We start from the raw sequence: 23,368 nt of genomic DNA on the forward strand, positions 1-23,368 counted from the left end.
GGCCACGAGGTTTCCTCGGGGTTCATGAGATGTACCACTACTTCCATCAGCGCCGTGCCCATTTGTAGTTTACGATTTTGCTTCTGCCAATTTATTTTCTTGATAACTTTTCTCATCTTCGTGGCCATTTGCAATGTGGATTGCGGTGGAACTTGCATCCTGTTCGAGTTTCAGTAACTTTTCTTTATCATAACAGGCGCAGGATCTTCATGACATTCACTTTATTCCACTCTTATAACAAACTCAATGTGCACAGTGTTTACAGCATATATAACTAGATTTTGTATAATAATATAATTTAATGACCTCATTAAGTCTTCCAACCATATAAATTATTTGAGTACAAATACCCTGTAGCTAGATCAGTAGCAGCTAAGCAGGGATATTCAACAGTTATATAGGACTAATTATGACTGTGAATTAAAGTATTGAGAGGTTATGATTCATTTGAAATTGTGCCGGGGGTAGTTGAGATGCAGATGCAATAGTGATGTTTAAGAGGTTTATAGATAGACACATGAATATGCATGTAATGAGGGATATGGAGCATGCGTAGACAGTAGGGAGATACAAATGAATGAAGGATATGCAAAAAAGTGTCTATGGTGGAGGAAACAGGCCATTGTTGGCTGTGGCCTGGGTGGAAATGAATATAGACAATGAGACTCAACGAGACGACTTTGGGTGAGGGAGGGATGGAGAGAGTGTGGATGCAACTCTCTATATCAGCGTCTTTATCTCTCGTTTCCCTTTCCACTGACTCTCAGTCTGAAGAAGGATCTTGACCTGAAACGTCACCCATTCCATCTCTCCAGAGATGCTGCCTGGCCCGATGAGTTACTCCAGCTTTTTGTGTCTATCTTTGATTTAAACCAGCATCTGCAGTTCCTTCCTGCATAGTAGGGATTAGTTTAAGTGGGCATCGTGTTTGGCGCAGTTAGTGTGGGCCAAAGGGCCTGTTCCTGTGTTGACCGTTCTAGATATGTACCATGTTCTATCGTGTGGGTGGGTGCAGATTTCTGTTCCTAATGATAAACAAAAGGTGCACATAGAAAGAAGCCGCTCAGTCAAGCGTCAGTGCAACAAATATATAATCATAGTACTCTGTAAACACCATAAAACATAGCATAAAAATGCAGTATATTGATATATTGTAGACACATAATGCTGGATTAACTCAGCATCTCTGGAGAGAAGTAATGGGTGATGTTCCGGATCAAGACCCTTCTCTTCAGCGATATACTGCCTGCCCCGCTGCAGTTCCTTCTTACAGAGAATATATATATATATATATATATATATATATTGGTAGACAAAAATGCTGAAGAAACTCGGCGGGTGAGGCAGCATCTATGGAGCGAAGGAATATATATATTCAGATTCAGATTCAGATTCAATTTAATTGTCATTGTCAGTGTACAGTACAGAGACAACGAAATGCATTTAGCATCTCCCTTGAAGAGCGACATAGCAAACGATTTGAATACATAATAATAAGTGTCCGGGGGGGGGGGGGGGGGAAGGCGATTGGCAGTCACCGAGGTACGTATGCTGAAGTAACTCAGTGGGTCAGTCAGCATCTCTAGAGAAAAAGAAAAGGTGATGCTTTGGGTTGAGACCCTTCTTCAGACTGAGTCAGGAGACAGGGTATCTAGAGGTATGAAAAGGTAAAGAACAAATCAGAGCTTTCACCGATGACCCAGGGAAGGTGGAGCCCATCTGGTTCATCGGTGCCGGCTCTGATTTGGTATGAACGTTTGTTCTGAATTGTATGCAAACTAATTAAACCACCATATTTCCACCTCTTCTTCCAAATAACCTCACCTTGGTCAATCATTAGTTCTCATGAAATCCAAGTACATTTTTACGCACCCTCTCTGGAGAAATCAAGTCTTTCATCTGATGTGGTGACAGCAGATTCACACAACAGATTATACTGGGTTGGTTTTACAATGAGAGATTATGTACAATGGATCCATAACAATTCCTCTAAAATCTATAGAACAATGATTGGTGATCTCATTGAAACGCATGTAGTTTATTATGGAGTTTTTTACATAGTAGATGCGAGTTGATGATTCCCTTTGCTGGGAGATGTCGCACACCAGAGATCACAATCTCAGGGGCCGGCCATTTAAGATAGAGATGAGAAGAAATTTCTTCATCCAGAGGGTGTTGAATATTTGTAGAAACAAAGAACTGCAGATGCTAGTTAATACACTAAAGGAAACAAAGTGCTGGAGTAACAGCGGGTCAGGTAGCCTCTCTTGAGAACATGGATAGGTGACACTGAGAGTTGGGACCCTCCTTCAGACTCATGGATAGGTGACATTTTGGGTCAGGATCTTTCTTCAGAAGAACCTCGACCCTAAACGTCAACCTTCCATCTTCTCCAGAGATGCTGCCTGATCTGCTGAGCTACTCCAGCACTTTGTCCCGTTTTGTTGAATATTTGTGATTCTCTACCCAAGATGTCTATGGAGACTCGGGCAACCAGAATCTTTAAGACAAAGATCTGAAGCAAAGTTAGTATTTCATTGTCCTATCTGGGACACATGACAATAAACTCTCTTGAATCTTGAATAAGTATTTCAGTATCAACAAAATTAAGGGATATAGGTTTAGTTGAGGAAAGTGGTACCAAGATTGAAGATTAGCCATCCTAGGAGTGGTGGTCGAAACAGATGTGGTAGTGGTTAAGTGACCTTTAGATAGGCACATGAAACTGCAAGGAATAAGGGGGATATGGATCATATAGAGGCAGATAAGATCAGTTTAACTTGGTATCATGGTCAGCACAAACATTGTGGGCCGAAGGGCCCATTCCTGTGCTGTACTGTTCTATGTTCTATTAGCTATGAAGTTATTGAGTGTCAGTGGAGGCAGTGGCGGACTGGGTCTAAAAATATTGGTTGCTAGGAGACAAAGGGGGCCCACTTCATCAGGGGCCCACTTGATATCGGGGGCCCACTTCATCAGGGGCCCATGCCATCGGGCAAGCTGACACCTTGGCCAGTCCGCCACTGAGTGGAGGTATGTGGTTGAATGGCCAAAACGCTGCTTTTATTCATTTTCCATCTTTCTCAGTCTTTATGGTTCTGTTCCAAATATAATTACGCGTTTTGTAAATTTCCCTTCTCCGGCATGAAACCTTTCCCGAAAATAATGATGTACATTTTTACCTAATACTTTCAAAGTTGTAAAGTAACAAAAAAAAATGAATTTCAGGCATAGAAACAGTCTGTACATGTAACTGCGACATTATATTCTTAAGGAAAATCAAGGAAGCTCCATTAAAATTCACTGATTATGCAGAGTATAGTTGGCTCAGAGCTATGATTTCTGAGAACTAAGTTCTCTTGATGTTGCTCTCCTATCCACCGCCAACCCCTCCCCCTTATTGAATTTGATTCCGTTTCAGATTAGTTTAAACTGAACTAAGCTACACGGACTGATCATTGAGAACTCAAGGTTGTATTAACACAGGGGACTTTTCTTCATATTTTTTTCACGAGAAACCACAGGAATTCTCGAGAGGAATGCCGTTTCATATACAGAAAGATTCACCATGTGATGAAAAAGCCTTTTAAATATTAGTTCCTGGAGCCATAGTAAGATGCTGTTTGGTTTTCAATCCCATCATTGCAATGCTGTACAACATGGCAGGCCCCTCACTACATCAGCTTCATAGTTAAAGCAGCTTTCGTGCAATAGAGTCGCATTCGCAAGAGAGGTAAACCAGAGGCCAGGCATACATTAGTTATAAAAGCTTGTGGTCATGCTGAACATTTATTTAAAAATTGATGTTGAAATCTGTTGGGAGTGAAATATTTAACGTTTTTGTGCTTTCATTGTCCTGAAGTCATGGGGTTAATGCATCCTCCTTGTCCCCGTACGGGTAATAGCATCATTTTATTGCTGCTGTGGCTGCTTGCCCAGAAAAAATTAGAGCTGTCAGGCAGTTTCTGAGATGACTATGAATTAATGGTCCTCTGGGAGACAGCCTCATCAGGTCAGAGTGATTCAGGGTGTACTGGGGAAGGTCATGTGACTGAGCTCAGTGAAAGAGACAATCTGCCACTGAAGCAGATTTGAAATTAGAAACACGGAGTGGATGGAGCTCATTTTGTCTCAGTTTCTATGCAAAGTTCCTATGTAATTATACATGTTCATTTAACACCGCTCATGCTAAGGGCCATTCCTGGCTGGTGATGTTCCAATTTGCCACTAGGTCCAATTTGTTACTTTCTACATTTCTCTTCCTATTTTATTTTAAGAAATCCAGCATGATGAAGAAATTAATTTCAGCAGGAAAACAAGCAAGCATTTATACAGAGAGAGCTTGGGTCTGAAGAAATTACATTCAACATTTAGTTTTGCTTTGCTTTGCAAATTGTAGAGAGTGTGAAGGTTACTCACAAAGAGAAGATGGTTTATATTCATACTGTTTGATGTTTGCTCATTGGTGTAGACATGATATACATTTGCACCACAAAACTACTCTCCGACCTGAACTGATATGGAGACAATATATATTCACACTGAGGCAATCAATGTTCTCTTGTATAGGAATGTTATGTATTCATAGTGTCTTGTTACTGCAATCCAGGAAGAGTGTTCCTTCTCCTTTAAATCAATGCTGAGAAACAGTTGCATTGTCAAAGGAATTAGGTGGATACAGTGAAGAAGAACGTGGATCTCCCATTGTGCTATCCAAAATCACCCACCATTTACACAATAAAAATCCAACTATCTGGCCATTTATTTCATTGCTGTTTGAGGGATCTTCCTGTGCACAGGTTTGCTGCTAGATTTACCTGCATTGCCACAGCTATTTATTCCCAGTAATGAGCTTTAGTTCTTTCTTTTGTTTCCCAATTCAATTAATTTACTAAATTTAATGACAGATGCTGGAATTTGCTCTCTTGGGACTTGCTGGCCCTCTATTTAACTTATTTGACAGAAAACATAGAATTCTGGAAATGTTTGACACAGGCCCTTCGTCCCACCACATTCATGCTGACCATTTTCCCTTCTATACTGATCTCATTTATCCACTCTTTCCTTCTATGCTTTGCCTATTTAATTATTTGACTATATGTCGCTTAAATATAATGTTTGTATCTGATTCCACTACTTCCTCTGGCAGTGAGTTCCAGATATCAACCACTCTCTGTAAAAAAAACAACTTTCCTCTCAAATCCCATTTGAAACCCCTTACTCTCAGCTGAAGACAATGACCTCTGGTTCTTAATATCACACCATGCAATAAAAGATTCTGACTATTCTATCAATGTCCCTTATAATTTAATTTATTCTTATCAGGTCGCACCTCAGCTTTGTACGCTCTAGAGAAAACAAACTCAGCCTAAGTAATCTCTCCCCATCAATAAAGTCCCCCAGTCCAGGCTACATCATGATAAATGTCCTCTGCACTTTCTTCAAAATAATCACATCCAACCTATAATGCGATGACCCGAACTACACACCATTACACCAAGTATAGTTTCAACAGTGTTGTATAAAGCTGCTGCATTATATCCCATGCACCTACCTATCAAAACCCGTATACCCTTTTCACCAACCTATGTAATACATAGAGAACCCCAAGGTCCATTCATAATAATAATAATAATAATAATAATAATAATAATAATAATAATATATTTTATTGTCATTGCACATAAGTGCAATGAGATTTGGTATGCAGCTTCCATCCGATGTCATAACTTAAGTAACTAATACAATTTTGATTTAGATACCCCGATAACATGGTTTGTAAAAGAACATTACAACAGTTCAAACAGACTGAAGTGCAGATGTGTCTGTGCGACGTGACCATCCGGGAGAGACAGTCCATGGGGGTGGGGGGCACTTAGCAGGGCCGGTTCAGAGCCACTATAGCTCTGGGAATGAAGCTGTTCCTGAGTCTGGAGGTGCGGGCGTAGAAGGCCTTGTAACGTCTTTAGTGCCATACATTTACCTGTATATGCCCCCCCTATTTAATTTACCAAAACCCATCAACTCATGTTTGTAGGGATTAAGTTCTATCTGCTAAAGCTCCACCCAATCCTCCATCTGATCTCTGTCTTGCTGCAGCAATAGATATCTTCCTCCCTATCCACTACACTGACAACTCTCATATAATTCACAAACCTACTGGTTATACCTCTTACATTCACATCCAAATACTTAATATACATCATAAACAAGAGTCCCAGCATCAGTCCCTGCAATACACTCATCACAGACTTCCCACCTAAAAAGCCATTTCCAGGATTTCCCCTGCATTACGCCATGCTACTGATCAACCCCAGTGTACATATATCCTATCTTTAAGATTTACAACAATAATTTCCCTCCCACTGATGTAAGTCTTATCAACTTTTACTTTCCTTCCCTTCTTAAATAAAGGAAGAACATTAGTCATCCTCCGTCTTCCCTGTGGTTAAAGAAGGTGCAGAAATCTTCATCAGGCCACCACCTATCTCCTCCCTAGCTTTCCATGACAACCTGAAATCGATCTCATCTGGCCCTTGGGATTTTCAAGCCATATGCATTCCATGACATCTCACACCTCATCCTTCTTAATAATGAAATACCGACCTACTTCAAATTATTCACCTATCCCTCTCTTCCATGTCATTTTTCTCTGTAAATATAGCAAATAAATATGAATTTTGTTCCTGACCCACACCCCCTAGCACCACAGATAGATCATCACTTTATTCCCTAATTAAACCCATTCTCCCCGTGAGTACCATCTTGAACCTGATTACACATAGTCATAGCTAGAGTAATGGAGTCATACAGCCTGGAAACAGGCCTTTTGGCCCAACTCGCCCATGCTGTTCAAGATGCCCCATCTACACTAGTCCCACCTGCCCATATTTGGCCCACATCCCTCTGAACCTTCCCTATCCATGTACCTGACCAAATGTCTTTTAAGTGTTGTTATTGTACCTGCCTCAACCACACACACACACACACACACACACACACACACACACACACACACACACACACACACACACACACACACACACACACACACACGCACATACACACACACACACACTCTCACACACACGAGAGTCAAGAGTCAATTTAATTGTCATTTGGACCCCTGGAGGTCCAAACGAAATGCCGTTTCTGCAGCCATACAATACACACAAATAGACCCCAGACACAACATAATTACATTTAACATAAACATCCATCACATAACTGTGATGGAGGCCAAAAAAAAACTTATCTCTCCACTGCACTCTCCCCCCCCCGATGTCAGAGTCAAAGTCGAAGCCCCCGGCTGGCGATGGCGATTGTCCCGCGGCCATTGAAGCCACGCCGGGTGGTGCGAGGTCGCACACCGGGTCTTGGTGTTGGAACCCCCGGTGTGCGCTCGCAAAGTCCCGCGGCCGTTCCAGCCGCGCGGGGCAATGGTGTTAGGCCCCGCTCCAGGAGCTCTTCGACCCCGCAACTCGGGCGGGAGAATTCGCCGTTGCAGGAGCCCCGAAAAGCGGTCTCTCTCCAGGGAGCCGCGGGCTCCCGGTTCCCGCCGTCCGCAGACCCGCAGCAGCAGCCTCCGACTCAGCAGCAGCAGCAGCAGCAGCAGCAGCAGCAGCAGCAGCGCTCCTCCACCGCTCCACCCGCTCCGGTCTCGGCCAGCTCCGCGACGGCGACGGTGAGTAGCACCAGAGTCCCCGGCTTCTTCCCGTTGGAGGCCGCTCCTCGTTGCGGCCTCAACGACACCTGAGACCCGACGAGAAAAGGTCGGGTCTCCAGTGCAGGGAGAGATTCAAAAGTTTCCCCCCCCCCCTCCCACCCCACCCCCACCCCCCCACACACACACCCCAACATAAAATAACAAAAACTACACAGAAACACAGACAAAAAATAATAAAAACGCGGACAGGCTGCAGAGGCCGCTGCTGGCCAGAGCCGCGCCGCCTACCGGATATCACACACACACACACACACACACACACACACACACACACACACACACACACACACACACACACACACACACACACACACACACACACACACACACACACACACTCACAGAATTATGCTGATTCCCTATTTCCCACTTCCCAGAACATTGAAACCATAAGAAGAGCAAAAGTAGTGGAGGTTGTCTGTTTCTTTACCTTCGGGTTGCGATTATTATAGACTGCTGCTGGTTAAACCAAAAGATTTAAACGTTTTAAGAAGAAAATTCACTTCATTCAATAGTTATCGGCAGAAACAAGCAATGCATAATTGTATAATTGTGTTGTTGTAGTCCGTATGGTTCCTGTCAAAGAAACGGATACCAATGCCAGTGAAAAGCAACGGTCGTCTATTAGAAATGTGTGCTTACAGTTCAGACATGACACAGGTTTGATGCAGAATAAAGGTTTCGCCAAATGTATTTTATCAACACCTCAGATATGTGCAGCATAGGTTCGGTATAAACAAGGCCCCCCCTTTGGTCTCCATCGAGATCGTTTAGGTGACATCTAGGAAGAAAAATAATCAGTATTAAGATCCTTCTGTACTGTGGCATCGAGCACTCTTGGGAAATATACAACACTGCTTTCGATAATGAAGCTATTTTGCTGTCAGTGATCAACTACAGCCCACGTTATCTGCTGCAAAGTCCTGCACCATCTCATCATGCCTGCACATTGCATGAATGACACTGTTGGAGAAACTCCCAACTCCCTCTTGGATTAAACACGGGACATAGCTGGTTCTACATGATCTCTATTCCTGGTTCCAAGTGACTTGCATCTGCCATTCATCACCAGACAAAACATAGTTGAGGAGATGTCATAGAAATATTCAAAAAACTTTGGAAGGTGTTGAAAAAAGAATCAGTAATGGATTATATGCATTGTGTGTAAGAGCTGTATCAAAAAGCTTAGTTTAGTTTAGAGATACAAAGCAGAAACGGGTCCTTCGACCCATTGGGTCCGTGCCGACTACCGATCCCCGCACATTAACACTATCCTACACACACGGGACAACTTTTACATTTATACCAAGCCAATTAACCAACAACCCTGAACGTCTTAGTAGTGTGGGAGGAAACCGAAAATCTTGGAGAAAACCCATGGGGTCACAGGGAGAACGTATAAACTCCGTACAGACAAGCACCCATATTCGGGATCAGACCCGGGTCTCCGGCACTGCAAGCGCTGTATGGCAGCAACAGTGTTATCACAAGAAAGAAATAAAGAAATTGTAAAAATGTTGGAAATTTTATACACAGACAATTAATGAGACCTGTCTTTTAATAATAAATGGATGTTAAGTGGAGACTGCAACATTCCTTGAAACATATTTCAGGGAGATTTTGAAAAGAAATCAATTGTGGAGATACAGGAAGGGGTTAAGTATTAGAATGGGAGTAAATAACTCAGTAATGTTGCTGACACAGGAAGCCAAATTGGGTCATTCAGTAGTGTTATTTCTATGATGGTGTGATTGTCAGCATAACCTGGGTTTAAGTCAGATCAAAGTTTATTTTGCACTATCTCTTCAAAGCCGCCCAGGTCAGGTAATTCCCTGGATTTGTCTTCTCCTCTGCTTGTTGTGAATTACAATCTTGGGTAAATGCAGAGCCAAGCTCCGTGGATCCTGAGGCAAACCCTAGTTCTTGCATTATTACTAAAAGAAACAGAAAGTACTCATAAAACACGGCTGTTCGCGATCAAGAGTGTTTATTTTGTCCTATGTGCCAAACATGAAGCAGAACAATTAAATTATTACTAGCTGCAGCTGAACCGAGTACATTGGATGCAACAACAACAATAGCAAATATATAATAATCACTTATTCTAAATGCACTCGATCATAATAGTGCTGCAACTAGAGTACGCAGAGCAACCATGGCCGTAAAAGTGCGTTGCTGAGGTAAGGTTGTTGTTAACGTTATGCAGGGTGGCTCGAGAGCTTGATAGTCAGAGTCATACAGCACGGAAATTGGTCTTTCAGCCAAACTCATCCATTCGGGAGTGCCATTTACCTACGTCTGGGCCATATCCCTCCAAATCTTTCCTACCCATGCAGCTGTTCAAGTATCTTTTACACTGCCTACTCAATTATGTCCTCGTGCCAACTTGTTTCCATTTATTCAGCAGCCTGATGTTTGATGATTTTAGCAGCAGCTTTAATTAGCATATTTCAGAGTTTTGGCATGTCGCTTTGTCTATTCCCATTCTTTTTGTCTTTCTCTCTTTCTTACTTTATTTATTTATTTATTTATTTCCTCCTTCCCTTCTTTTTTTCCTCTTTCTCTCGCTCTCTCTCTCTCTCTCACTCTCTCTCCCCCCCCCCCCATCTTTTTCTCTTTCTCTCGTCCGTCTTTCTTTCTCAAACGGAACTCATTAACCAAATTACTCCACAAATTGTCAAACCCAGCCTCACCCTCATCCAACCCACTCCATCCTCTCTGCATCTAAAACAAGGATGGGTTTGTTTTCATTTCCGCTCCAACTAAAGGTGTTCAAGGAACATAAGAAGGTGCAACACAAGATTAAGCCCTTCGGTCCAAGTCTGTCCAACCTCTCTCTGTAGTTGATACACTATAATACAGGCATCATTCTGGTAAACTTTCTCTGCACCCTTTCCAAAGCCTCCACATCCTGCCAGCAATGGGGTGACCAGAACTGCGTGCAATACTCTAAATGTAACAACCAAAGTCCTACAAAGCTGCATCATTACTTCCTGATTCTTGTATCAGTGCCCCAAGCTATGAAAGGAAGCTTACTATATACCTTCTATGTCTATGCATGGCCACTTTCAGGGAGTTGTGGACCCTCTGTATAACCTCTGTTCACCCTGAAACATTTCTCTTTCCACAGATGCTTGCTGAATACTGAGGTTTACAGCAATCTCTGTTTTTGATTTGCGATTTATATGTAGCATAAGTTCTAAAATCACTCAGCAGTGAGCCATCCAACGCATACAGGTCTGGGTTTCCTTGCAGAGTTATAAGATAAAGTCACACAGTGAATTAACTAGAAACATTGAACTTGCTGAACTCTCCTAAGAAGGTGCTAGGCAAAAATGTAAGGAAGGGTTAATGAAAGGTTTTATGTGTAATTCTCCATTCCATCAAATGATTACAAAATGGGAAAGGAGAAAAACCAAAAAGGCACATTATACATTACATTTAATGATCACTTTATTTCTTCCTTTGATTCTGGTTTATGAATCTTTAACTGTTAGCCAGTTGGCGAGTTTAAAGTGATGTTCTTTTACTTGAACACTTAAATCCATTCTTTAGTTTTTTTTCTGGCTGAATTTCCATTAGCGGCTTTCCGAATAGAAATTGTCTGCATTATTATGGAATGTGCATAAGATTTGCTCCATTCAATGATATGAAAGGGTTGTTTTTTGTGTAATTGTGTGTCAGTAACTTGTGGTGCCGCACGGAATAAGTGAAGTGTATCATTTGAATCAATCACTGTTTGGACTTAACATAGGCTTTATAAAATGATTCCATTTAATCTCCTTGGAGAGAGTGTTTGCACAAACTTTGACCTTTTCCAGCGTTATGGGTTGGCAGAAAGATGCCACCCTCTCCGACTTTTAATCAGACAGTTCAGCGAATGACATTTTCTTATGACAGATGTTAATATGTAATGGGGGCCAGAAGTTAACCTATTTGTTGACCCCCTCATATTAAATAACAAAGGGATGACAATCGTGTGGAGTGACAGTGCTGAATCCCGCTGCAGAGATATGTACAATCCAGCGTCTGCATCAATCCTGGCGTAAACCTTCATTGTTTATATTTTTTTGTCTTGTAATTCATTACAGCAGAGCAAATCTGACCAGTATTAGAAAAACACTATTTATATGACGCCTTTCACAAAGGTTGAAGTACAATATCACTTTTAGTTTAGTTTAGAGATACATCTCTGATTTAGTCTAGTTTTGAGAGTATATATACATTTAATGTACACACACACACATATAAAAATAAACACACATACACATTAAATATATGTGTGTGTGTGTGTGTGTGTGTGTGTGTGTGTGTGTGTGTGTGTGTGTGTGTGTGTGTGTGTGTGTGTGTGTGTGTGTGTGTGTGTGTGTGTGTGTGTTGTGTGTGTGTGCGTGTGTGTATGTGTGTGTGTGTGTGTGTGTGTGTGTGTGTGTGTGTGTGTGTGTGTGTGTGTGTGTGTGTGTGTGTGTGTGTGTGTGTGTGTGTGCGTGCGTGCGTGCGTGCGTGCGTGTGTGTGTGTGTGTGTGTGTGTGTGTGTGTGTGTGTGTGTGTGTTTGAGGGTTGTATTATTTTATAGCTTGCTGGTTGTAGGCAAGACGCAGCTCCTGAACCTGGACATTATAGTTTTCAGGTTCTTACAGCCTTCTTTCTGTTTGCGGGGGTGAAATGAGAGCATGGCCAAGGTGGTGTGGGCCCATGTTGATACTGGCAGCCTTTAAGAGATAGCTACCCCTGTAGATCACCTTGATGGTAGGAAGGTCAGTACCCATGAAGGATTGGGCTGTGTTAATCACTTTTGGCAGTCGGCACTGCCAAGAACCCTCAGAATCTTATATGTTTAAATTGCCTCGTTCTAAACACTAGTGCATGTAAGCACAGTCTGTCCAATCTTTCCTCGTTAAAATAACTCGCATGTTCATGGCATCAGCCTAGTATATCTTTTCGGAACTGGTTCCAATGCATTTAACATTCTTCGTTGAATAGGAATACTGCATACATCACTCCAGACAGGGTCTTGTAAAGGCCCTATATAACTGGTGAAACCTCCCCACATTTGTATTAAATTCCCCTGCCAATAAACAATAACATTATGTTCCACTTTCCGAGTTATTGGTTGCACCTGTGAACACTATGTCCTCATTATCCTCAAATAAACTTGAATTGAACTTGAAATCTGCATGCGAGCGAGGCCATGTATTACTTAGAGTGATGGTAAATACTTGGCGTTTCTCCAGAGTCCTCTCATGCAGTGTCCGGTAAATCTTGCTCACTGCTAAGTGGATTGCATTGGTGTCTTATTCTGCTAGTTGTTGAATGCTAATATTTGGTGTGGAGCTGGCGATAGGGTTGGGGTTTGGGTCAGGAACGCTGGAGGGGTGGGGCTGGAGCTGGAGGGTGGCCAACTGTGTGGCATGATCTATTCCTCTTCTCCAGGGATGCTGCCTGATCCACTGAGTTTTGTTTAGTTTAGAGATGCATTGTGGAAGCAGGACCTTCGGCCCACTGAGTTGGCGTCGACAAGCGATCCCCACACACTAATGCTATCCTACTCACATTCGGGACAAGTTACAATTATACTAAGCCAATTAACCTACAAACCTGTACATCTTAGGGGTGTGAGAGGAAACCAGAGCACATGGAGAAAACCCATGCAGATCACGGGGAGAATGTACAAACTCCGTACAGCCGGCACCCGTAGTCAGGATCGAACCTGGATCTCTGGCGCTGTAAGGCAACATCTCTACTGCTGCGCCACCGTGCCGGTCCATGTTACTCCAGTTACTGCAGCATTTTGTGTTTATCTAGTGTGGCATGACAGCCCGGACCCAGAATGTGGGCTGGATTTGTAGCCGCGGTGCCAGGATCTGCAATGTGGGGCCGGGAGTGGAGCCTGAGCCAGGATTTGGAAAGTAGGTTGTGTGTTTGAATGGAAAGCCGGGATCTGGAGTGTGGGCTAGACATGTAATGGGTCAACAAGAAGATAGAATTGTATATCCGGAGTGTGGACTGGATTCACTTACAGCCGGGGTCAGGAATGTGGGTAGATTTGTAATTGATGCCGGCATCTGGGGTGATTTAAAAGGCTGAATCATACCTTGGAAGTTCCATGTTCATGGAGGATTGGCCAGTGTTTGACATTGTAACCTGAGTCTCCTTGCCAGCAGTCGTAGATGCATCCACAATTGTTTTGTTATCTGTGAAAGGTTCATGCTCCTTATCCATGGCAAACAATGAGAACCTAGTGGTCTAGTCTTTGCAATCCATGCACTGGGACAGCCAGATCCTTTTGCATCTCTGCGTTCGGAAGCCTCTTGCTATTTACATTGAATACTTTTCAATCTTTTTGCCAAATGTCAGTTTTCTACAATTTCGCATCACCCTCCACTTTTCAGATCCTTTCCCACCCTCTTAACCAATTCTGAAGGAATAAGATATCTGCGGAAGCATTAGATATCACTACAAGATATCACTGAGGAGCCTGGATTTAGTTTTATATGAAATACCATTCTGGAGTAACTCAGCAGGTCTGGAAGCATGTTGTTTAAGAAGGAACTGCAGATGCTGGAAAATCGAAGGTACACAAAAATGCTGGAGAAACTCAGCGAGTGCAGCAGCATCTATGGAGCGAAGCATCTCTGGAGAACACAGATAGGTGAGGTTACCTATCAACACTACCTATCCATGTTCTACATGGATGCTGCTGACCCACTGAGTCACTCCAGCACTCTGCATGGGCGGAAATCCTGGGGGAGGGTGGGGGGGACAGGGGGGCCACGTGTCCCCCCCCTGCTTTGAGAGGTGGGGGACAATCCCCCCCATGTTTTGTAGTCTGGACTATCAGCCACTTTCTAAGGGCTGAATCGCCTGTTCGCGGGGCCTTTCAGTGCTCGGCGCGAATTAAAATCAAACTGCTACAATGAGGCGATCGAGACTCCCGATGTTGAAGCCCCCGCCGGCCAATAAAAGGCCCCGTGAACGGGCCGATTCAAGCCCCACGATTCGGGGCGGACGAAGCTGCTGTTGCTGGAGTTCGGAGTCGGTCACCAACCAGGTCAGCTCCCGATGTTACCGTCCACAGGGCCAACGGTCGAAGACTCACATGTGTGCGCATGCGTGCGCGCGGCCACCAATAAATTGTGTTCCCCCCCTCCCCATGTTTTGATAGCAATTTCCGTGCCTGGCACTCTGGCTTTTTTTGTAAACCAGCATCTGCAGCTCCTTGTTTTGTCATATTCACTATGTTTGGGTGAGTGGTTCTGCCCTGAATCACTTGTTTGCACAGAAGACCTCAAGTGTAGCACAGTGTGAATGAGCAAACGGCAACAGACGTGTAATGAGTCAACAACACGATGGAATTGTATATCCAAGCCACAATTATGATATGAAGCTCTCTTCTGCAATGTTTTCCATCTGACGCCAGTGATGGAAATGAAACCCAGGTGGGGTGTCATAACTGGTGTGCAACACAAAGGATGTCGAATATTATTGGCAAGGTGTGTAATGGAGTGTGTAATGGGATGTGTAATGAAGTGTGTCACTGAAGGGATACCACCTGATTTACTGATTGAACCAGAACATGTCCACTTGCCTCATTTGGCAGCTGCTGTCTTGCCTGTGGAGGATGTGCATGTAAATCTCAAATTAGAGAACTTAGAGCTACATTTCAGAGCCGTTGTGACAGAGCGCAGCATTGTCAAAAAGCTGCCTTAGTAAAGGATAGGATGAGAGATTCTCCTCTTTGATTAACTACTTTAACGCAGTTAGCTCAGGGTGACTTCAAAGATCTCCTGATGCTAATTGAAGAGAAAAAGTCAACTCGAGATGTTATCTGTTCATTATCCGCCACAGATGCTGTCTGAACAGATGAGTTCCTCAGCTTTTGCTCAAGATTCCAGCATCTGCAGTTTCTTATGTCTCAATGACTAATTCCAGTTATGTGACCAATATTCCGTGACTTTCAACCGGACAAGCTCACCAGTTGTCGTGTTGCCGTCTGTGAAGTTTTGCTGTTTGCAGAATGAACTTTATACTTGCGTATCCGCAATGGTCACCCCAGTAATTCCCTTTGTTTAAAGACTTGTCACTGGATGTACCAAGGTGCCTAATTAATATTTTATTGTCACATGAAGAAGTGCTCAACCCAAAACGTCACCCATTCCTTCTCTCCAGAGATACTGTCTATCCCGCGGAGTTACTCCAGCTTTTTGTGCCTATCTTCGGTTTAAACCAGCATCTGCAGTTCCTTCTTACACTTATTGTCACATTTATTTGGTACAATTAAATTAATTTTTGCATACAATACACAAGTATGCAAAGAGTCACCACATATAGTGCACTGACAAAGTTACAAAAAGTATTCAATATTGTCTAATATATATGCTAATATATATGTATATATATATTACTAAAAGTCTGATCTTGACCACTTCCTGTTCTGTATATTGATTTGAGAAAAAACGCTGCCACTTACGGCTGTGATTTTTTGCCATTTTACTCAGTCCCACTCCGCTGTGCAGGACAAGAGGATTTTTCCCATCGATGAAAAATAAAAGAGCTATTAGTATTTAAAAAATGTTGAGATTCTCTCTCCTGAAGTACACGCCCCTTCCGGAGGGACTATAAAACCCAGAAGTGTTGAGTGCCTCAGTCAGTCTCTGAAATATGAGGGAACGAGAGGGTCATGTCTCTCAGTCTGAGCTGTGAACAACACTGAACACATGTCTACTAAACTGTGAGTGGTATTACTGACCTGTCAGTGCCCTTAATGTGGTTTGAAAATATAGTTTGGAAATGCTAAAGCTGTGTTGCCTTTGGTTTGGAAATGTTAAAGCTGTGTTGCCTTTGGTTTGGAAATGCTAAAGCTGTGCTGCCAAATTAAAGTTGCCTTGCCAAATTAAAGTTGCCTTGTCTAATTAAAGTTGCCTTCCCTAATTAAAGTTGCCTTGCCTTGCCTTGCCTAATTAAAGTTGCCTTGCCTTCTTTATAATTAAAAGTCTAATCTTGACCACTTCCTGTTTGCGCTTTATATTGATTTTAGAAAAAAACGCTACCACGTACGGCTGTGATTTTTGGCCACCTTACTCAGGGCCCCCCTCCGCTGATCAAGTGCATAGCATTTTACCATCAATGAAAAATTAAAGAGTTACCAATGTTTAAAAAATGTTGAGATTCTCTCTCCTGTCAATCACACCATGAAAGCCACGCCCCTTCTGGTGGGAGGGGGAGGGACTATAAAACTCAGAAGTGTGGGCGTGGCTCAGTCTGTGCAAGATGGAGGAGGGAAAGGTCACGACTTGCTGTCTTTAGTGGCCTTACACCCTGTTTGAGATGGTATGAAACTGCACTTGAATTTGGTGGCCTTGCACCCTGCTTGAAATGGAATTTCAAGGAATAGCCATGACTCAACTGCCAGCCCACCAGCCGTGAGTGAGTGAGTGAGCTGCCAACACTACAGGCTTGAGTGACTGAGCCGCCAGCCCAAGAATCCATTCGGCCCACAAATTCCATACTAAGCCTCTGGAAACAAGTCCCATCAGCCCACAACACCCATACTAGCACTCCAGAAAGCCACCACCACCCCCACCCACTGGCCACCAATATTGGAATTGGTGGAGAGGTGGAATATGGCATTGGGGGACCAGCCCTCCCATGTGATGCTGTGAACCAACGGGTCCCACTTAGTCTAGTATATATATGCAACAGATTATAATGCATTGTAGAAAGTTGCCGACCTGATTTATACGTTTTACAATATTATAATATATAATATATATTATTGTATTCTATATGTATGTATGATATTGTGTTACAGTATAGACTGTATAACATATGTATAATAAAATGTATATAATATATGATATAAGTATACATAACATACATGTTATAATATATACAATAGCTATATATGTTATAGCTAAATCTTTCTTCCTGAAACATGCACTTGTCGATCAATGTCTGATCCTTCCTTGCATTCTAATTAGTTCAGCAAATTACCATTGATTTGGATGTTATTCACTATTTCAATTAACATTGTGTGTCAAGGTTGGAGATGTGGAGTAGCGTTAAGAAGGATGCTCGGAGCAATTTTGACTGCATGATCTCATGAGAGGTGGTGAGAACGAACTGTCAGCACTTTTTGCCTCTTCCTCAGTGAGACAATTGGAAATAAAATTGCGAAAATGTATAAATCAGGTCCGCAACATTATATAATGCATTTTAATCTGTTGCACGAAGACCTGTATTAGTTGTTAAATCAGTGGGAAGATGTTATGCATTCCTAATGCCCAGAAGGAGGCATTACATCCCATAGTACTTGTGCTGGCATTTTGAAAAAGCTGTCCAATTATATTTAAGATCCAATTACTTGTAAAACCATGAATAAATCATATTTCGCAAGTTAAACAGAATGATAGGGATTCATTCTCAGACCAATAACATAATGGGTGCAATATCGTAGAATCTGTATACATTATGAAAATCGCCTCTTCTTAATTGAAACAATATTCGGATGTAAAGTACAACACTTAGCCAAAGGTTCTTGACACCAGCACTGCAGACTCAAGAGACTGCAGATACGGGAATCTTGAGGAAAATACAAAATCTTGAAAAAATTCAGCAGGACATGCCGAATCTGTGGAGAGAAATACACACACAACTTTTTGGTGAGGACCTTCCTTCAGTCTGAAGAAGAGTTCCGACCAAAAATGTCATCTGTCCATTTCCCTTCACAGATACTGCCTGACCCTCTGTGTTCCTGCAGCAGTTTGTTCAGTGCCGATAATGCCCAATATACAGAACACCCAGAGGTGCATTAACCAAGAAGTAGACATCATTGGTGGGCAAGAGGCAGAGCTTAAAAAACTGGTAGCACAATCGTGCAACTTAGAGAGCTGTTGCTTTAGAGGGCCAGAGGCCAAGGTTCAATTCTGAGCTCAGATGCTGTCTGTATGGAGTTTGCACTTTCGGGGATTTTGTGGATATCCCTTGGGTGCTCTGGTTTACGCCCTGATCCCAAAAATGTGCGGGTCAAGTCAAGTTTGTTGCAATGCACAGGTCGGGTGAGGTAGAAGCACAAAGGAAGACCTTCCTTGCAACTGCATCACCGGCAAATGGAATCAAACAAGCTCACCAAAACGAATTATACATGAATTATAGATAGATTACACGCACCATTTCTAAAAGAATGCGGTGCAAAAAAACCAAGACATTATTGCAAAGACGTAGCTGGCAGAGATTTTTGTACCTTCCTTAGCCACAAGTGTGATGCCGGAAAACTGGAGAGTGGCTAACATTGTGCCTTTATTTAAGAAAGGCTGCAAGGACAAGCCAGGGAAATAAACAAAATGGGGAAACCTCACATCAGCAATGGGAAGGGGTGGGAGATTGCAACCTTCACGTGGTCTGCCCTGTTTCGACAAATGCAATCAACCCGTTGTGCACAATCATATAAGATCAAATAGAACAAGTTGTCCTACAACTTTAGGCTGTGCACGCCATACGCACGAAGAAGAAGAAGATGTAATGGGAACATTACAGGAAAGGATTCTGAGAAACGGGATCTGTCTGCATTTAAAAAGGCATGAACTGATTAGGGATATTAAGCATGGCTCTATGAGTGTGAAATCGAGTCTCACAAATTTGATTTAAGTTTTCTGAAGAGGTGGTCAAGTGGATTGATGATGGCAGGGGGATGCATATTGTCAACACGGACCTTAATAAGACTTTTGACAAGGTCTCATATGGTAGGGTAATGCGGAAAGTCAGAACACATAGGATCCAGGATGAGGTACCATGTGAACAATTTAATTACATCTGTATCCTCAACCACCTTGAGATGCACCCGCTAAGCCTGTTTCCCTGCACACTAAAGCTATCTAAACTGCTGAATGTATTATCGGCTCTCATATCTCTCATGTTTTGGTATGCATATGTTAAACAAGTAAAAGCTTTTACATCAGTTTATAGAACATCTTAATGGTACCCAAGGATGTCTTGATGATATAATCTGTAGACAGCAGAGGGGAACGAGAACCATTTCCAAATTGGGGCGGCATGATGGCACAGTGGTAGAGTTGCTGCCTTAGAGTGCCAGAGACCTGGGTTTGATCCTGACCACGAATGCTGTCTGTATGGAGTTTGTACGTTCACCCTGTGACCTGCGTGGGTTTTCTCTGGGTGTTCTGGTTTCCTACCAAAGAGATATAAATGTGTAGGCTAATTAGCTTGGTAAAATAGTGTATGTAGGATAGTGTTAATCTATGGGGATCGCTGGTCAGCACAGACTCGGTGGGCCGAATGGCCGGTTTCTGCACTGTGTCTCTAAACTTAATTAAATTGTGTTTGCTTTTATTGCCAGGTTAGCGATACAGGAATGTACATCTGTGTTGCCACAGGATCGAGTGGAGAGACCACCTGGAGTGGCTACCTGGCGGTACAAGGTATGGAGCAATGAACACATCACATTAACTGGAGGGCAAATAAAAGCAAAGGAGGTCTCTGGTACCTGCAGTTTAATTAAAATTAAAATAGAAAAAGCAAGTCCATTTATCTTACATTCAAAATGGGTTTTCATGATGGTCACTAAATGGAATGAGAACAGAAATGAAGTTGCCACTTAAGTCAAAGCATTAGCTTAAAAACTCTTTTACGAGCTTCCTTATGCCCCTGTCCCACTTAGGAAACCTGAACAGAAACCACTGGTGACTTTGTGCCCCACCCAAGGTTTCCATGTGGTTTCCGGAGGTTTTTGTCAGTCTCCCTACCTGCTTCCACTACCTGCAACCTCCGGCAACCACCTGCAACCTCCGGGAACCACACGGAAACCTTGGGTGGAGCGCAAAGTCTCCAGAGGTTTCCGTTCAGGTTTCCTAAGTGGGACAGGGGCATTAGTCAGTGGGTTAGTCGGATACCACGTGAGCGGTTTTAGAGTAGAGTAATGTACTGTTCCAAAGCTGCATTAATAATATCTGAAGAAAGGTCTCGACACAAAACATCACCTGTTGCTGTTCTCCGGAGATGCTGCCTGACCCGATGGGTTACTCCAGCATTTTGTGTCTGTCTTCGGCGCAAACCTGCATCTACAGGTGTTTCTGACACATTCATAATATCAGAGTTAGTATTCACATCCTACAATGAAAATCTGAATTCAGTCACAATCAAATAAGATCAAATGGAACAAGTTGTCCTACAACTTTAGACTGTGCACGCCATACGCAAGAAGAAGAAGAAGTTGGAAAATTTGGAGGTGATCGTCAGTAAATATAATCATGTATTTATTCGATTTAAGGAAAATCTGAATGATTCCCTAAATGTTCATTTGGATATGAAACATGGTCTGGCCTGTACATGACTCCAGTCACAAACCAACGTGGTTGACTTTTAACAACCTTTTGCTTGTTCAGCCAATTCCCTGTGTTTTGTCAAATTATTATAAAACTCAGACATCGCCAATTAATGTCAGTATTGACTCCCACATCCCAAGGATATTTGAAATACCTCTTGGGGCAAGGGTTGAGTTAAAACTCACTCACGATAAGGGAGGGTGGATCTTCAGCAGTGGAGGCAGATACAATAGGGCCTTTGAAGAGGCTTTTAGATGGGCACGTGAATATGCAGGGAATGGAGGAATCTGGACCATGTACAGGCCGAGGAGAATAGTTTAAATTGGTATTATGGACATTGTGGGGTGAAGGGGCTTTTCCTGTGGTGCACTGTTCTGTGAAAGCTTGAATGTAGAGGTACTCAGTAGATTGGGGGAAAGGAGGTTCCTGGGCAGAAACAAAGGAGAAGAGCACAGTTTGGAGCTGCCAGCACAGAATCACCTCCGTAAGAAATGTTAATAGATCTCCTGATAAATAGCTGGGCTTTCTCTATAATTGCTCCTGAATGAACTCCCGCTCGCATAGATCACTGGCAGCTAGATTTCCAATGTCATACCGTGACCTAGAATGAGGGGAGGTCAGGGGTTTAACAAATGTCTTTGATTGCGCAGTGCATTAGAAAAAATGATGAACTGTAATGGGCCTGTCCCACTTAGGCGACTACAGGCGACTGCTGCAAAATTTTCAACATGTTGAAAAATTTGGGGTGACAGTGGCGACAATTTTTGCTGTCATAGGTTGTCGCCAGGTGTTGTAGGTGAATTCCATTAAAACTAGTGCCTGGCAATCGCCTAAAGAGTCGCCTAAGTGGGACAGGCCACTTCAGTAACAAGGATGGAGCAGGCTAGCACACAGTGCACATAGACCTTTGAGGAACAGTATGCGTATACTTGCTGTGGAGTGGAGCTTGTTAGAGAAAACAGTGATACCTGCAGCTGCCTTGGAGTCATTATTCATGACTTCATGGATGCAGAGTGAACATCTATCCCTGTAGTCCCATGATAAACAGCAGGCTCTGAGAAACACACATTCAATCCGGGTTATCTCTGGAAGTAATTCAGGGGGTAAATTCAACAAAGCATCACTGGTGGATGCGTTGGGCTCCAAATTGTCCCTCTGTTTTAATGTGTCCGCTATAGTAAGGGCAGAATCTGCTGAATTCCCTCATGGATTTCTGTTCCTATTTATATTTGTATTTCTTTATTCGCCAGTAGCTTCTGTTGCTGTTATCTAAAATGGCTGCACCATTTGCATTGAGTGACAATGCTAACAAAATGCACCAGGATCCCAAGGACTATATGTAATGGTAACTTACTGGCTGTCTCTGGCTAGACATCTACAGATACAGTCTACAATAAACATACACGTTTAGGCTTCAGTTAAATGAATACAAGTGAGCTACATTACCTTGTATTTATGGAGCACCATCTGTGATGATAAATATCCAAGGAGATTAATAGGCCTGTTTATTGTAGGAAGGAACTGCAGATGCTGGTTTTCACCGAAGATAGGCACAAAATGCTGGAGTAACTCAGCGGGACAGGCAGCATCTCTGGATAGAAGGAACGGGTGAAGATTCATGTCGAGACCTTTCGTCAGAATTTGACTAAGCTACAGAAGTGGACATTAGAGAAGGCATAAAGTGTGGTCATACAGATAGATTTTAGAATTTGTATACAAAGGAGATAAAGAGTTCATAAGGAGCAGGGGTTTAAGAAGATTAGGTTTCCACAGCTTGAGGCATTGGCAGCTGAAGGAATGACCTTCATTGATGGATTTTGAGTATTGCAGCTATCTCTGAGATTCATTTGACTTTCTTCCTTGTGTATTAATTTCACCCTAGTCCCTTCCTTTATAGGAAAGCATGATAAATAAAAGGCATGTAACAGGTTGCTTCGGTCAATTCATCTTTACCACCCTCATCCACAATGTCCCTATTGCCAGGCTAATTGATCACCAGATGCATCACAGTAGAGCTATTTTGTTACAGATCAAAGCTAGATAACAGCAAAGGTGTGTAGGTCCACGAATAGCAATGAGAGCCATAAATGATTCTTATACAGTCACTCTTCACTGTGTCAGGATAAATCAATGGTTTATGTTGGTGAAAGGATCGACATGACCAACAAGCTAAGGATCGCTCATGTTCCTATGTTTACTATCCCTCCAAATTATATAAGCCCAAGGATTTCCAGCTTCACATTGATTCGTGCTCCATTATATGGTGGGTTTTGCATGTCCATTCATCGGTGGAATCCTGATG

The 23,368-nt window shown here is 42.7% G+C and overlaps 1 protein-coding gene across 7 annotated transcripts in view; it reads left to right on the forward strand.

The window, feature by feature from the left end:
• Positions 1-23,368, forward strand: part of robo3 (roundabout, axon guidance receptor, homolog 3 (Drosophila)) — a 472,426-nt gene that overhangs the window by 381,294 nt on the left and 67,764 nt on the right. For all 7 annotated transcript variants that reach the window (XM_055660827.1, XM_055660830.1, XM_055660829.1 and 4 more), the window contains exon 10: positions 20,082-20,163. In XM_055660827.1, coding sequence (XP_055516802.1) covers positions 20,082-20,163 — 82 coding nt within the window. The remainder of the gene's footprint in view (positions 1-20,081; positions 20,164-23,368) is intronic.

The sequence above is a fragment of the Leucoraja erinacea genome, chromosome 32 (assembly GCF_028641065.1).
Source record: "Leucoraja erinacea ecotype New England chromosome 32, Leri_hhj_1, whole genome shotgun sequence".
NCBI lineage: Eukaryota > Metazoa > Chordata > Chondrichthyes > Rajiformes > Rajidae > Leucoraja > Leucoraja erinaceus.